The following is a 17,778-nucleotide window of genomic DNA, read 5'->3' as shown; positions in this document are numbered from 1 at the left end:
GTGCCCAGGCACCTCTGTACTTTGGGGGTTCCACCAGGGGTGTGCTGCGGTGGGCTGGGTATGGTGTGGGTGCGGCCTTGTTATTATCAACATTATTCGTTATATTCCAGTAAAGATAAGTTAGCTATACAGTGTGTGTATTCTTATTTGTGATTGGTGGGTTCCTGTGAGAGGTTATCCTATTGCGTTAGGATCTCTCTCTGGTGGTGGCGCTGTGTGCTAGCGAACGTATACAGCCCAGAATCCCAGTGGCGGAGGATCAGTCCTCCTGTTTGCCACTCAGGTAACAGCAGCACGCGTAGTCCTGTGGCTGTGGGTTGGTGTTTATCAAATCCCCACCTCAGCCTCGCGGTCACGTCATGTTTGTGGTGAGTGCATCGTTACACAGCCTTAGTGCCAGCAGACCCCCCCAACCAAACCCCCCTTTGTATATATATCGTTAGTTTACATGCAAGGTTATATTCCTTTAAGGGATACCCTACTGTTACCTGCAACTGTTAGGTGCCTGACTCCACTTTGTGGGGCCTCTAGCTCTTGGTTTAAATAAGTGCTGTAATAATGTTATATTATTTTTTACTGGTAACAATGTGCTTGTCCTGGACCCACTCCAGGGCTGTGCTTGGGTGTGACGCTTTCAGGTTTCCCCTGTTTTCCCCTTGTCCACCCTATAGAGTGAGATTATACATTCTTCTCGAACACACAAATCCTACTCCTCCCTGAACCCCCAAAAATATATAGCAGAAATATATAGTATCACCTGGTCAGATCATGCGATGATCAGTATATTGATTCAAAATGTGGCCCCACTGACCATGCCCCGACAGTGCAGATTGAACGAATCCATGTCATGTGTCCCAGAGTTTCTAGAACTACTAAGTGAAGAGCTGGGTTTCTTTTTCTCCACTATGAGTTCCCCCGACTTTTCACATATAACAATATGTAAAGCCCACTAGGCGTACATGAGAGAGCAAATTATTAGAATCGCATCTCATAGAAAGAAAGCCATACTGAAAAGAATTCAGGATCATTCAGCTAAACTGGCCAAACTAGAAGGTGCCTGTAACAGGGACTTAACCCTGTCTAAAGGAGGCTTCAATAGAAAGCCTGTAATGGTCTGAGGAATCCAGCAAGGGCTGGTCAACTGCAGCCAAAGTCATTTAACCAGTCTCCACCTGGCTAATCAGACATATAGAAAATCCTCCTGCTGAAACTGCAGGAGAGAGACTCTTGAACAGTCACAACTCTGTTGCCAGCAGAGACATTGTCTTGAGCACAGGGTTGTGCTGACATCAAGATACCAGGAACCAGACCTCTATTCCAGGGCACAGTGGACCCTGGAACCCACCAGAGGGTGTCCCCTCAACGGACCCCAACCCAGACTCAGAGACTGACAAAGGCCCCCTGCTTGCACTTTGGGGGTTAGAGGTTGGTAAGAAGCTTATCCTCCCAGCCCTGCAGATAGGGACTGGGGAAGTGAGTTAGCCCCTACACAGGGATAGGTCGTTTTATTTATTTTGTGGTTTCTGCGTTGTTTAAAGTGATGGGCTGAATAAAGCCATGGTTTAATTTCCCCCAAATCGGTCTCTCGGGTTGTACCTCTGCACATGTCTCTAACAGTGCCCATAAAATGTCTCTCTCAATTAGCACTATTGTCAAGATCATGCGAGTAATGGGGAAACTAAACCTATCCCTATCAAATCGAGCTGAACAAGCCATGAGGGTAACCTCGTAGAAATTCTACGAGAGAGGTAATAAAGCTCACACCATGTTAGCAAGAAAACTCTGCAAAGCCACTCTGGGAAATTAACACGACCCCCTCAAAATTATAGACAAGGACTTCCTGATTACGGTTATCCAAGATGGCCGCTTGCACCTAGAGCTCCATCTGGGCCTTTGCAGAATCTGCAGCCATCTCAGCACGATTTGGCTTAAAAAGCTAAAATAAACATAGCGGTGGCTAGCCCAGACCGGGGGCTCTACAACGAGGGGTGTATTGTCACTGTGACCCCTCGCCCGGGAAGTCACAGAGAAATATAGTATAAAGAGGCTGTGGCCTGACATCCCATGAGGCCTAACTCCAGGGCTAAGGCAGGGGCTCCCTTACTGCACTAACACATCCCTGACACAGTCAGAGGGTCCATCTCCCCAACCTGCTGCTGCGAGGTGAGTGATTGCGGGGAACAGTGCTGGTCGCGGCCACGCGGGAGCTCCGGTATCCATGCGGCGGGAGGAGCGTCGGCAGCACGGCCTGGGAACATGGGGGCCGAGAGGAGACATCGCTGGGAAGGCAACTGGCTGCATGCAGCTGCTGGGAGGTGAGTGAGAGGCCTGATCCCATCAAAAGGCCCTGAGTGGCCTGATCCCATCACAGGGCCCTGAGAGGCCTGATCCCATCACAGGGCCCTGAGAGGCCTGATCCCATCACAGGGCCCTGAGAGGCCTGATCCCATCACAGGGCCCTGAGAGGCCTGATCCCATCACAGGGCCCTGAGAGGCCTGATCCCATCAAAAGGCCCTGAGTGGCCTGATCCCATCACAGGGCCCTGAGAGGCCTGATCCCATCACAGGGCCCTGAGAGGCCTGATCCCATCACAGGGCCCTGAGAGGCCTGATCCCATCACAGGGCCCTGAGAGGCCCGATCCCATCACAAGGCCCTGAGAGGCCTGATCCCATCAAAAGGCCCTGAGAGGCCCGATCCCATCACAAGGCTCTGAGAGGCCTGATCCCATCACAGGGCCCTGAGAGGCCCGATCCAATCACAGGGCCCTGAGAGGCCTGATCCCATCACAGGGCCCTGAGAGGCCTGATCCCATCACAGGGCCCTGAGAGGCCTGATCCCATCACAGGGCCCTGAGAGGCCCGATCCCATCACAAGGCCCTGAGAGGCCTGATCCCATCACAGGGCCCTGTGAGGCCCGATCCCATCACAGGGCCCTGAGAGGCCTGATCCCATCACAGGGCCCTGAGAGGCCCGATCCCATCACAGGGCCCTGAGAGGCCTGATCCCATCACAGGGCCCTGAGAGGCCTGATCCCATCACAGGGCCCTGAGAGGCTTGATCCCATCACAGGGCCCTGAGAGGCCTGATCCCATCACAGTGCCCTGAGAGGCCTGATCCCATCACAGGGCCCTGAGAGGCCTGATCCCATCACAGGGCCCTGAGAGGCCTGATCCCATCACAGGGCCCTGAGAGGCCTGATCCCATCAAAAGGCCCTGAGTGGCTTGATCCCATCACAAGGCCCTGAGAGGCCTGATCCCATCACAGGGCCCTGAGAGGCCTGATCCCATCACAAGGCCCTGAGAGGCCTGATCCCATCACAAGGCCCTGAGAGGCCTGATCCCATCACAGGGCCCTGAGAGGCCTGATCCCATCACAGGGCCCTGAGAGGCCTGATCCCATCACAGGGCCCTGAGAGGCCCAATCCCATCACAAGGCCCTGAGTGGCCTGATCCCATCACAAGGCCCTGAGAGGCCCGATCCCATCACAGGGCCCTGAGAGGCCCGATCCCATCACAGGGCCCTGAGAGGCCCGATCCCATCACAGGGCCCTGAGAGGCCCGATCCCATCACAGGGCCCTGAGAGGCCCGATCCCATCACAAGGCCCTGAGAGGCCCGATCCCATCACAGGGCCCTGAGAGGCCCGATCCCATCACAGGGCCCTGAGAGGCCCGATCCCATCACAGGGCCCTGAGAGGCCCGATCCCATCACAGGGCCCTGAGAGGCCCGATCCCATCACAGGGCCCTGAGAGGCCCGATCCCATCACAGGGCCCTGAGAGGCCCGATCCCATCACAGGGCCCTGAGAGGCCTGATCCCATCACAAGGCCCTGAGAGGCCTGATCCCATCAAAAGGCCCTGAGAGGCCTGATCCCATCACAAGGCCCTGAGAGGCCTGCTGCATATAAAGGGAGCGGCATATACACCACACAGCACTGCAGGCCAAAGGAGGAGTCCCACTTAAAGGGCCGTACACAACTATAGCATTACTCCTATAGTACAAAGACTTCCTCACAAAAACACAGCAGGCACAGTTGCATTTGCACTCTTTTCTGACCGGGCAGCTGACCTATATGACCTGTGGATTAATGGACAGAGAAATTAAGATGTAAGGTGAGGGCACATGTCTCCCCCGCTCCCTATTGCCAGCAAAGCACAAATGTCAATTCTCAGCTGCTCAGAATGTAACATCTAAACAAGTCACTGGATACATTGTTTGGATATTTAACCCCTAAAAGGCTGCTTGATTACTCTGCACTGTCATATGGCAAGATTTATTTCCCAGCTGGGCACCAACATGTCGCAAAAAGCCCAAAGAGTGGCGAAAGAGAAAAAAAAAGACACACCAAAATCCACTGACCCCACCTGTACCTCTGAGCTGGAACCACACCAGCTGGACAAATCAAAGTCTGCAGAGACATATGAATCCATCACACAGACCATTGATTCTAATATGAGTCAGAACAGCGCTGATATGAGGAGGCTGTTTGCAGAGCTCAGGGAAGAGATAGCCACTAATGCGGCCCAGCAGTTTGCGGAGTTCAGGGAACAGACGGTCACTAATACGAACAGGCTGCTCGCAGAGGTTAAGGGTGAGATGACCAGAACTATCAACCAGAGATTTACAGAGTTTAAAGGAGAGATTGCAAAAATAACTAAGCAAATCAATGACCACACATCTAGAATCAATAATGTCGAAATAAGAGTCTCAGACATAGGAGGACCAAACTACCTCTCATATGCTGCTCATGGACGAGCTGAAGAGACAAATCTCCAAATTGACAATCAAGACTTGGAGAACAGGTCAAGGACAATCAACATAAGAATTGTAGGCAACTCTGAGGAGGTCAAAACAACAGATCTCCTGGCATTCATCTCAGAGGATCTCCCCAGACTTCTAAAGATGGACGACCATCATATCGCACTCAAAAACGAGAGAGCACACAGGTTGGGCACAGAAAGAGACAACTGCTCCAATACCACCCGACCGTTACTGATTAAGATGCTGGACTTTCAGGATAAGGTGGCCATGCTGAGAGCCCATAGAAAAACCTGAGCACTCTTGTTTAAGGGAAACAAAATGTTCCTCTTTCAGGACTTCTCAGTAGACCTCAGTAAGAGAAGAAGGGAGTTCACCCCTATTTGTTCCGCTCTTTTCAAAAGGGGAATCAAGTTCACCCTAATATACCTAGCGATCCTCAAAGTTTTCCGAGATTATGGGGTTCAATCCTTTGATTCACCAGAGGAGGCAGAGCATTTGATTCGAGAAATGCAAGACACAGCTATAGAACCGAATTCTTGAAGGACTCTATATACTTCCCTCTTGCTGGTGGAACAAAAATGTGTTTGTGATGCGTCAAAATCGGTCAGAATTCCTCCATGACATATGTAAATAATACTGGATAACATGAGAAAGTCCATGAATGATGTGGTAATTTGTCAGGTAAGGGCTAGGAGTCTAGTGAGGTCCACTTGACCATCACAGAAAGAAACCCCATGACGGCCCCTCCTAGTAACCAATAGGACGTAATAACAGGCACCGGTAACCATATACATATATGTGGGGGCACTATGGCCCTTTACCTTGGTGCTAGCAGGACTCCTCGATATCCAGGGCGTGCTGTTCATCCAGGTAGGTATGCAGCAAGAAGAAGGGTATAGATGTGTAGCACTGCCGCAGTTTCCAGCTCCCAGTGAAACCGGAAAAATGATGAGGTAAGCTTTCAATTGAACAACAGGTCAGGTTTTATTGCAGGGTGGTGCAGCAAGGGGACAACGGAGCAACACTAACGCACCTACGCGTTTCGTGCACTAGGCACTTTATCAAGGTGACAAACATACACAATACTGCATAATTTATACTCACCTGGACTGTGCCTCGCGCTGCCGGGTGTGACGTCATCGTCCCGCGTCGCAACGGGTCGCGGTGACGCTGCGTGCACAGCCATTGGCTCGGCCAGTCAGGTGGTATGCTTGACTTTTTCTGACTGTCTTTTTTTCACTTTTTTTTTTTTTTTTTTCTAAAACAAACTTTATTAGCAATACATGAACAACACTTAAATAAAAACAAATTAAAATCACATACGAAATAATATATTAGCAGTGGATCAACACAAGTATAACCAATATAAGCTTGAAACATAAAGGGGCACATATGAACAAGTGTAAATTTATAGAGGAATACTAAGAAAAGCCCCATATAGATAGCGTGTTTTGGTATATACTTGAGTGAGTGATGCTTGATAGTTCGTGAAGTGAATATGATCAGAAGTCAATCTGTGCAGTGGATACAGTTGATGGGAACAAATATCAAATAAAAGTGTACCACTAGAGATATAATCCATAGAACACTAATAATAATGTTAATAATATATTCCCTGCACAGATGACTGTTGTGAAATAGAACCTGATCTCTTGTGTGGATAATACAATACCATTCATATACTTGATCATATACCATATATGAATAACATATATCAATAACATATAACATGAGATATAATAAATTGCTTGCATTATAATTACAAAAGCATGAACACGGATTGGGAGAGCATGTAATAATTAAATTGAATTTAACGAATAATACTAATTAATATCAAAAAAATGAAAAATATTACTAAGCTCTATTTGTCCACATAGGAGTGTGTAATTACATATTAATAGTTGCAAATATAAAAAAATGACAATAATAGTATTTTAATAATATTATACAATTCAACGTAGACAAAACAGGGCAATGTGTTAAATTATAAAAAATGACTTATATCCCAATCAATGTTCATGCCAAGGGGTTCCCTGGTTCTTAGAGTAAAAATCCAGTAGGATTCGCGTCTGTCTAACATCTTAACCCTATCTCCTCCTCTAGGGGAAGCAGGAATATGTTCAATACCTTGAACCGTGCATAGATTGGCATTACCATAAGGACAATTAGAGAAATGTTTTGGTACAGGGTGATTCACATCTTTGTTCCTAATTAGTCGGAGATGTTCTAGGACTCTGGTCTTTAGTTTTCTCGTGGTCCTCCCGACGTATTGACGTCCACAGCCACATTTCAGTAAATATACTATGTGTTTACATGTACTAAATGTAAAGCATGTGTTTCCATGTGTCAGAGTAAAACATTTACATCTACAGTTACGAGAATGACATATAATGTCTCAGGTTTCATCAATTGTAATTCCACACACATAGTATATTTACTGAAATGTGGCTGTGGACGTCAATACGTCGGGAGGACCACGAGAAAACTAAAGACCAGAGTCCTAGAACATCTCCGACTAATTAGGAACAAAGATGTGAATCACCCTGTACCAAAACATTTCTCTAATTGTCCTTATGGTAATGCCAATCTATGCACGGTTCAAGGTATTGAACATATTCCTGCTTCCCCTAGAGGAGGAGATAGGGTTAAGATGTTAGACAGACGCGAATCCTACTGGATTTTCACTCTAAGAACCAGGGAACCCCTTGGCATGAACATTGATTGGGATATAAGTCATTTTTTATAATTTAACACATTGCCCTGTTTTGTCTACGTTGAATTGTATAATATTATTAAAATACTATTATTGTCATTTTTTTATATTTGCAACTATTAATATGTAATTACACACTCCTATGTGGACAAATAGAGCTTAGTAATATTTTTCATTTTTTTGATATTAATTAGTATTATTCGTTAAATTCAATTTAATTATTACATGCTCTCCCAATCCGTGTTCATGCTTTTGTAATTATAATGCAAGCAATTTATTATATCTCATGTTATATGTTATTGATATATGTTATTCATATATGGTATATGATCAAGTATATGAATGGTATTGTATTATCCACACAAGAGATCAGGTTCTATTTCACAACAGTCATCTGTGCAGGGAATATATTATTAACATTATTATTAGTGTTCTATGGATTATATCTCTAGTGGTACACTTTTATTTGATATTTGTTCCCATCAACTGTATCCACTGCACAGATTGACTTCTGATCATATTCACTTCACGAACTATCAAGCATCACTCACTCAAGTATATACCAAAACACGCTATCTATATGGGGCTTTTCTTAGTATTCCTCTATAAATTTACACTTGTTCATATGTGCCCCTTTATGTTTCAAGCTTATATTGGTTATACTTGTGTTGATCCACTGCTAATATATTATTTCGTATGTGATTTTAATTTGTTTTTATTTAAGTGTTGTTCATGTATTGCTAATAAAGTTTGTTTTAGAAAAAAAAAAAAAAAAGTGAAAAAAAGACAGTCAGAAAAAGTCAAGCATACCACCTGACTGGCCGAGCCAATGGCTGTGCACGCAGCGTCACCGCGACCCGTTGCGACGCGGGACGATGACGTCACACCCGGCAGCGCGAGGCACAGTCCAGGTGAGTATAAATTATGCAGTATTGTGTATGTTTGTCACTTTGATAAAGTGCCTAGTGCACGAAACGCGTAGGTGCTTTAGTGTTGCTCCGTTGTCCCCTTGCTGCACCACCCTGCAATAAAACCTGACCTGTTGTTCAATTGAAAGCTTACCTCATCATTTTTCCGGTTTCACTGGGAGCTGGAAACTGCGGCAGTGCTACACATCTATACCCTTCTTCCTCTTGCTGGTGGGCAGTGGTCACACTGCCTAATGTTCTTGAATTTAACACTGTTACGAAGCCTTAGATTAAGAAAGTATATTAACGATATGTAGACCTGTTGAGTAGATTTGTTCTGATTAGCGTTAAGTTGGCTGGGATAGGCAGGGAGACTCCCAGGTCTCCATGTAGCAGCCACAGTCTTAGTTAACATGCTTAATATACGACATGGTTTGTTATCTAAATATCAAGAGACAGGGGTGCCCAATGCTACATCCAATTGACAAAACAAATATCGTAATAAGTATAAAGTTTAAATACTTCAATAATAATAATAATTACTTGGTTATTTAGTTAAACCTTTTGGCCAAAGTGTCATAAGCCTGCATACCACGTCAAGGTATAACCAAATTAATGCAGGTCCTACACTACACTGTGAACCCTTCCTGTTACCTCTGTATGAGGGGAAAGAACCATAGTAGATCCTGTTCTTTCAGCAAAGTGAAAAGACCTCCCAAGTTAAAAAGGTGAGGAGTGAGCTCTGGGGGGGGGGGGGGGGGGGGGAGGTGCCACCTACTGCCATACAACTGTTGCCAGTCAGAAATTGATTAACACACACATTCAATGCTAGCTCAAACTCCTACACCCACCACATCATGAATATATATTTATGTCAAAAAGAGTGCTACTGGGCGTGGCAAATGTATACAACAAAAGACAGGGGTGCCCAATGCTACATCCAATTGACAAAAAATATATGGTAATAAGTATAAAGTTTAAATACTTCAATAATAATTACTTGGTTATTTGGTTAAACCCTTTGGCCAAAGCGTCATAAGCCTACATACTACATCAAGGTATAACCAAATTAATGCAGGTCCTACATATGTTCTCTTCGTTGTTTTGGTTGCCTCTTCCCCTCTGTTTTCCCATTTCCCCCCTTTTCTCTGCTCTCTTCCGCTCTCTCTCTTCTTGACTCGCAGATGCTGCAGATCCACATCTCTATATCTCAATCAATCACAGAAAGGTTCCTATCGCGAGATATTCTTCTGTACCAGATAAGAGGACAAAGATAACTTCCTGGAACGTGGGTGGTATTAACTCCCCAATGGAACGAAGACAGATACTTAATCACCTAAAGAGGTTAGGTGCAGACATAGCCCTTTTACAGGAAACACACCTGACACAGACGGAACATGACAAACTGAAACAGGGCTGGGTCCAATCGTGTTTTTCCTCATACTACAACAGTAAAAAGAGAGGGGTCGCCATCCTCATTGGGAAGGGGGTCCCATTCCAACTGGAAAATCAGCTGTGTGACCCGGAGGGTAGATTCATAATTATTTCGGGAAAATTAAGGAGGATTAAGACTTCTCTGACAAACATATATGCGCCAACAGTTCATGACAGAACCTTTTTCACTTCCCTCTTGGGTAACCTAGCACCCCTAGCCACGAATCACCAAATTATACTAGGGGGAGATATAGTAGAAGACCCAATATTGTATAAGTCAACATCTTCCACAATCAAATCTAAAAGGACACAATATAAGATCAAAAGCCAATCGGACATTACATTTCTTAAAAAACAATTGAATCTTGTAGACCCCTAGAGACTGCTCTACCCATTAGGGAGGGATTATACCTGTGTTTCGCGTTGATTACCTGTTGGTCTTGTCCCCTCTTTTCCAGAAAATATCCAAAGCTAAAATATATAATGCCTGTATATCAGACCACTCCCCCATAGGGCTCAAAATACAGTTGGACCCTGATATGATGGTTCCGAGAACATGGTCGTTCCCCTCCAAATTGTTAGCTCTGGACAGCTTTGGAGCTGCAGTCCATAATAAATGGGCACAATTCAAAGAAAATAACGCAGAACATATAGGAGACCCCTTTTTGTTGGGACTTAATGAGCAACAGAACTTAAAATACTTCCTTAATAGAAGGTAATTTTTGTCTTTCTATAGGCATACTTGATCTTGCACCATCCATGGACTCTGCACCTAGCTGTTGGGAAGATCATCCCTTTCCTTGTATTGCCTTCTTTCCCCCCTTCCCTTCCCCCCCCCTCCCCGTTTGTGTGTACCATTTTCCCCCCTCCACTTATCTGACCCAGGTATACACACCAGTATATTAAAATACTGATGTACTGCTCACTCATATGCAGTATTTCACTGTAATTTTTCAGGATTATACTTATTGTCATCTGCAGTTTACAGTCTCATGTTTTTAATGTACACAGGTATATGATGTATTAGTTATTGCACATATGCTTTATTAGTGATTTGTTATATGGGTTCTTTTGCACTTTCAGGGTGATTTTTTGAATGTCTTAGTCCTCCCTGCTCAGGCAATGTTCCCATGGCGACGGATTAACATCTAAATCCAGCCCCGTGAGTACTGTCTTGCTTGATACCCACCCCTCCCCCCCCCTCGACGGCTGACGTCATCACGCAACGCCGTGCTGACGTCATCGTGGGGGCGTGGACATCCTGGGGAGAGGTGTGGCAATGGTTTCCCAAGGCAGCTCTATGCTGTACTACCAGGAATACACACCAAGACGTCTGACGTCACCACGGAGCGCCACGCGGGCGCACTGACGTCATCACATGGGCGTTAGCGTCGTGGCAATGCAGCTGAGCAGGGAGGGGTGAGTATTAGGGGGTAGTATATATTCATGCTGTTTCTTAGTGTTTGGTAGCCTTCACCTTGAGAAAGGCAGTATTAGACTGCCGAAACGTTGGTCTTTATGGCACATTAAACCTCCTTGGTGATTAAGACCGTGTGCCTGTTTCTTCATTATACTGAATTATATTCCCATCATAAAAAAAATTGACAGAGTTGGCAGGATGGATGAATCTACCTTTAACTATGTCGTGTAGGATTGCTTTAATTAAGATGGTTTCTTTCCCGAAACTTCTGTACTTAATTCAGACACTTCCCCTGCTTATAAGGAAAAAAGATACCACAAAGATACATAGAATATTTTCCAATTATATTTGGAACAACAAAAAACACAGGATCAGTCTACAAAGGCTACAGAGCGATAGAGAACGGGGGGGGGTCTGAACCTGCCGATGTGGGAGCGCTTAACCTGGTGGCGCTGACTAAGTACATTAGGGATTAGCTACTTGACAAGGCAGAGTTTGGAATTTTGGAATAGAGGGACAGCTGCCTCTCCCACACGCCCTGGGGTTCCTGCTCTCCCACACTCCCTGGGATTCCTGCTCTCCCACACTTCCTGGGATTCCTGCTCTCCCACACTCCCTGGGATTCCTGCTCTCCCACACTCCCTGGGATTCCTGTTCTTCCACACTCCCTGGGATTCCTGCTCTTCCACACTCCCTGGGATTCCTGCTCTCCCACACTCCCTGGGATTCCTGCTCTCCCACACTCCCTGGGGTTCCTGCTCTCCCACACTCCCTGGGATTCCAGTTCTCCCACACTCCCTGGGGTTCCTGCTCTCCCACACTCCCTGGGGTTCCTGCTCTCCCACACTCCCTGGGGTTCCTGCTCTCCCACACTCCCTGGGGTTCCTGCTCTCCCACACTCCCTGGGATTCCTGCTCTCCCACACTCCCTGGGGTTCCTGCTCTCCCACACTCCCTGGGGTTCCTGCTCTCCCACACTCCCTGGGATTCCTGCTCTCCCACACTCCCTGGGGTTCCTGCTCTCCCACATTCCCTGGGGTTCCTGCTCTCCCACACTCCCTGGGGTTCCTGTTCTCCCACACTCCCTGGGGTTCCTGCTCTCCCACACTCCCTGGGGTTCCTGCTCTCCCACACTCCCTGGGGTTCCTGCTCTCCCACACTCCCTGGGATTCCTGTTCTCCTACACTCCCTGGGGTTCCTGCTCTCCCACACTCCCTGGGATTCCTGCTCTCCCACACTCCCTGGGGTTCCTGCTCTCCCGCACTCCCTGAGGTTCCTGCTCTCCCACACTCCCTGGGATTCCTGTTCTCCCACACTCCCTGGGGTTCCTGCTCTCCCACACTCCCTGGGGTTCCTGCTCTCCCACACTCCCTGGGGTTCCTGCTCTCCCACACTCCCTGGGGTTCCTGCTCTCCCACACTCCCTGGGGTTCCTGCTCTCCCACACTCCCTGGGGTTCCTGCTCTCCCACACTCCCTGGGGTTCCTGCTCTCCCGCACTCCCTGAGGTTCCTGCTCTCCCACACTCCCTGGGATTCCTGCTCTCCCACACTCCCTGGGATTCCTGCTCTCCCACACTCCCTGGGATTCCTGCTCTCCCACACTCCCTGGGGTTCCTGCTCTCCCACACTCCCTGGGATTCCTGCCCTTCCTACAGGAGAAGGATAATGCAAATGGCATTATGTTTGAGATACTGTAAGAGCCTGGCAAAAGACAGAAAATATTTTAAACTACCACTGAGAGTATCCAGGTTGTTACCGATTGTAGGGAAATCAGACTTTACGGCAGCCCAAGATACCGCAGTTTTCAGGACTTGGGCCAGTAGAGGACTTGTTCATGTCTCAGACTGTTTTAACACGGGACAACACATTTTCCTAACTTTCCAACAACTCCGAGAAAGATATCAATTACTAAATAAATACTTATTTGCCTACTTACAGCTGAGACATTATGTGACTTTGTTGATGAGGGAACATCCATCCCTATTAGAACACAATGCCTTGGAGTCCGGTCTTGAGATCTCAATTCAAATGTGTTTTACCTCTAAACTTATCTATACCGCCCTTATAGAGACCCATACCGTGGATCTCTAGAGTCTTTTATAGGTTAAGTGGCAGGTGGACTTCCCTGAGCTGATAGATCAAGAGGTCCTGATCAGAGGCTACGGGAGTGTCCGTTCCATTACTCTGGATGCACATTTGAGGGAACTGCAGATTAAGATATTGAATTGGGCATTCCTCACCCCAGCACAACTAAACACATTTCAACACATTTCTCCAATTGGGTGTAAAAAGTGCGGCAGTACCAGCGCCAATATCTCACATTGCCTGTGGTTCTGCAGAAACATAAGAAATTCTGGAATAAAACCTTAGGTTTCTAAACAAACTGCTAAAAACAAAGCTTCCCCATGACTTTAAACCAACGTTATTTGGATATATGGAAGGCTGGAAGACCCTGACGGTCAGTGTGCCGCAGCTGGCGGGAATGCAAGCTGATTCTTGTCACCTGGCTTAAACCATACGCTCCAACAATTGGACAATTAGAATCTTCTCTGCTCGCAGTTATGAAAAGGGAAAAATTGACTCTTTTGGAGACAATATGAAAAGACAGATACCTTTTTGAGTAAATGGAAACCCTTTTTGGACACACTGCCCCCCGACAACACTTAAAGAGGTTACGGGCCCCTTTTGATATTCAGAGAGGAGCCTGTGGCGAGATGTGAGGACCCGCAGACCGCTTTCTTTCTTCTTTCTCTCTATCCCCTTTTCTCTCCCCCCCTTCCCATCACCATTATTTTAATAATTTAAAGTTCAACTGTTGGTACGAAAATATAAAATGCTGTGAGCTTATGGTTGCCTGAATGTTAACTATGTTTTTCTCATTTTATTGTATATGTTGTAATGTGCTCGCAGATAATAAAGAAATGTTTAAATAAATAAATAAAATATTATAGATGAATTCAAAGATTTGTTCCAAAGATTATATGGGACATCCGTTGGGTATGGGGGCAGGGGGTGGGAAAGGGGGGAGACCCCTCTGGGCTCAGGACATCTCTCCTCAACAGGTGCAACCTCCATAAACTGAGTCCGGACAAGCGGCAACACCTGAATCAGCCAATAACAAATTAAGACATTGCCCATGTTATCAAGGAATCCAAATCAATGAAAGCTCCAGGGCCTGATGGCTATACAAATGTGTACTATAAAAAAATCTCTATGCTCCTCACTCCCCACCTAGACACACTTTATAGTAAATTCCTGGAAGGTGTACTAGTTCCCGACGATATGGTCTCAGCCAATATTGTCCTTATACTAAAGAAGGGCAAGGACCTCACTTGCTGCTCCCCCCGCCCCCTTATCAACACATTCACAAAAATCGTAGTCAATTGCCTCAACAGATGTATGGTCCAATTGATACATGATGATCAAGTTAGTTTTATTTCAATGCAACATTTACTTAATGCTTGGGGGGGGAATTTGAAAACTTTTTTCAGCAAAAAGAAAAAAAATGGCAAGAACATCTCTACAGTACTGAACATTTAGTGATAGTACATTTTGCTACATTGGGATACACTGCTCAGTGCACTTGGTGGCAGAGTCATATCAATACCAACAAGGCTAATTGTGGAACTTTTCAACAAGATGGAACGCTGCATTACAATTCAGCAGTGGCCTTGCACACGGTCAGTCTGCCGCGGGATATCACCACCTGTAAAATATCAATAGGCCATCACTTATGGCTCTTTAATTTCAAACACAGAAGTAGCCATGGAAACATTCTTACACCATCGGCCACAAGCATTGTGATAATAACCCTCATCTCCAGCAGAGTATAGCCTATGAGACCAGGCACGCTCAGGTAAACATCTGTCTTCCTGAATGCAATGCTTCGCTCTGATTTACAGTTTGACTACTGCCAAGAAATCGTTTGCTGGTGACAAGTTGAATGAGGTGGTCTTGGGATCAGAAACCTTGCTTTTCTTCCTTTTTAGCATTGTAGTCATTGGGTAGTATTTGTGTTACAACAAATATTGTCACAGCTGGTGCTTGTCTCACTCCAGGATTGTGAATGTATGAGTTCAGAAGGCCATCTAGTGGTACATTATACACATTGTAACTTTATTATTTTATTCTTTACCAAAATCATAACATAAAAAGATTAACGGGTTGTACTTGTAATGGCTCACTCTTTCCTATTCTGTATTTAGCTAAAAACTGATTTTGGTTAATATTGCATTTCTAATGTCTTGAATTTCATGTTTCCAATTAACTGAAAATGTTTGCAAAAAAGAAACAGAAATCCATTCTGACCTCAGTGTTCATGTATTGGTTGTTCGTGTACATTCATTTTGTTAAAAAACCTGGTTTATGTCGCATCTGATGACCACTGTACCCATTGGAAAGTTGATGTCCTTTTCCTGAGCTGAAAGTAGAAAACCAGACTGTGTGGTGCTCTTAAAACGTAGACTCAGCAACTTCAATTATAATGTATAACATAGTGTTTGTCCTTGGAGTATTCCACATATAAATGGTGACCACCTATAGCATAAACACCTATTTCCACCAGGTATCAATAAACCGGAAGAGTATAACCCCAATTGGTAAATACTCACACTAGCTAGTGTCCAGCCAAATCATTGAATGGGAAAAAAACGGTGTATATAGAGTAAATAAACTCACATAAGGCAGGTGGTCCTCCTGGGATTAGCCTTCCTAGGTGCGTGCATCCGGTACTCCACAGCAATGTGTACACCTTGATAAAGAGCGCACGCTCGAAACATGTCGGTGGGGGCCTGAGGGCTCTATATTTTTTCTGTCAACCATGCTCTGACCATAATAAACCTCTTATTTTGGGAAACACTCTCTAGCATTTTTTTGTAGCTGTGCTCCAATTCTCCTTCTGGATATCTGAGCTGAAAGGATAAGATGTAAGATTCAGAACGACATATGTACTCATTCCTGGTTGTTGTGCAGTGCTGCTCTCAGACATAAAACTGAAGCTGATGTTACTTAGTGGTCACTGCAGGTCCAGCGCCTTATGCTGAAATTGCACATTGAAATGTGCATTGAGAAACTAAGGCAAACCTGAGCCTGTCTCAGGCTAAGGCCCCGGTATCTCAGCTGTAACGCGCGCCCGCGCTTTTGGCAGCGCGTTCAGCCGATTCCCCGGTCTGCAGCTCACTGCAGGAGGAGAGACCGGGGGGGGGGGGGGCGTGGCGGAGGAGTGACGGGGGCGCGGCCATGACGTCACCCGGCAGGTTCGCCCTCATTGGCTGAACCGCCGGGGGGCGTGCCTAATCGCTCGACGCGAGTCCGGCGCCATTGCGGGGAGGGCTCTCGTGCGCGCAGCGTCCGCCACAGCGGACGCTGTAGTAGGCAGCGGGGGCAAGGCCTCAGTTACAAGCCTACGCTGCAAACCTGTCTAACCACAACAAGCTACTGACAGTCTTTACAGTTTTCCTCGTCATCGTCAGAGTGACCTGCAATATAAGGCTATCTAAAAGCACTGAAAGGGCTGCACTGATTCCTCTATATAGAAAAGTCAAGTACTCCAAAACCCTATTTTTTGGGGTCAAAATGAATATGTTAAACTGTCGCTATACTGTCAGTGATGGGTGGTCAATAGGAGAATAATGACAGCATTCTTCCAATATGATTGTGCTACAGATGTAGCAATAAGCACGTAGTCAGTGTCACTGTCACACGCGGTCCCATTCGGAAGCATGGACCACCCGTAGTTCCATCGCGGCAGACACTGCCCTCAGTGTGGCAAAATGTTGATTGTCCGCCGGGGCTTGGAACAGTAAGTCTCGCTGTATCTGCCCTTCCAGAATCTGTAACAGTTCATTTATCTGGTGTATATGGGTAGGTGCAAGACACAAGCACACCAATTTAATTACATTTACACTAAAATCTATTTGTTTGGGTGAATGACATGTGGATATTACTTGGAGCTACTATAACTTTATTTTCACACCTAGAATACTTTCATTTTCTTATTTGCAATCTTAAAATGTCACTGTTTAAAAGAAAACAGTACTTAACTTAGGATACATCACCGCTTCCTATTTTTACAGCATGTTATTTCAAAGTTTATAAACTCAGATCTTAATTGGTTAATTTCTGGCACAGTACCACTCGCTTTTTGTAATACTGAAATAATGAAATATTGCTAATCAAGATTGTGCAATAACCTATATATCACAAGTTCTACACATAATTCCCAATAGTTCCTTAAATCCTCTACACTACACTCTTTTTTCTTGATTAAGTATTTTCAAGTAAATCTTTTAGGATATTTTAAATCCTCCCTTAATAAATATTACTTATAATGGAAATCTTTGCAAACTCCAGAAGATACAGAGGAACCTTTCTTTTGCAAGCCTCTTGTGCTAAAAAAAAGTTTATACTTTGAACATGTACTGTAATATGCTTTGGCCTTACTAATTAAACATCATAGCCAACTCTTTATTTTCAGATATATGTTTTACAAATAAATCCCTACCACTCAAACTTTAAAATGAAGAAAAGCACATACGATTTA

The 17,778-nt window shown here is 45.5% G+C and overlaps 1 protein-coding gene across 4 annotated transcripts in view; it reads right to left on the bottom strand.

Annotated features, from left to right (window-relative positions):
- HFM1 (helicase for meiosis 1) overlaps positions 1 to 17,778 on the bottom strand; it is a 188,835-nt gene that overhangs the window by 143,114 nt on the left and 27,943 nt on the right. For 3 of the 4 annotated variants that reach the window (XM_075615558.1, XM_075615549.1, XM_075615550.1), the window contains exon 2: positions 15,915 to 16,147. In XM_075615558.1, coding sequence (XP_075471673.1) covers positions 15,915 to 16,015 — 101 coding nt within the window. In that variant the 5' untranslated portion in view covers positions 16,016 to 16,147. Of the gene's footprint in view, positions 1 to 15,914; positions 16,148 to 17,778 lie in introns of those variants that run through there. The other variant, XM_075615554.1, reaches the window with a different exon arrangement.

Source organism: Ascaphus truei, chromosome 10 (genome assembly GCF_040206685.1).
Source record: "Ascaphus truei isolate aAscTru1 chromosome 10, aAscTru1.hap1, whole genome shotgun sequence".
Lineage (NCBI taxonomy): Eukaryota > Metazoa > Chordata > Amphibia > Anura > Ascaphidae > Ascaphus > Ascaphus truei.
This window is presented reverse-complemented; position numbering and strand designations above follow the sequence as displayed.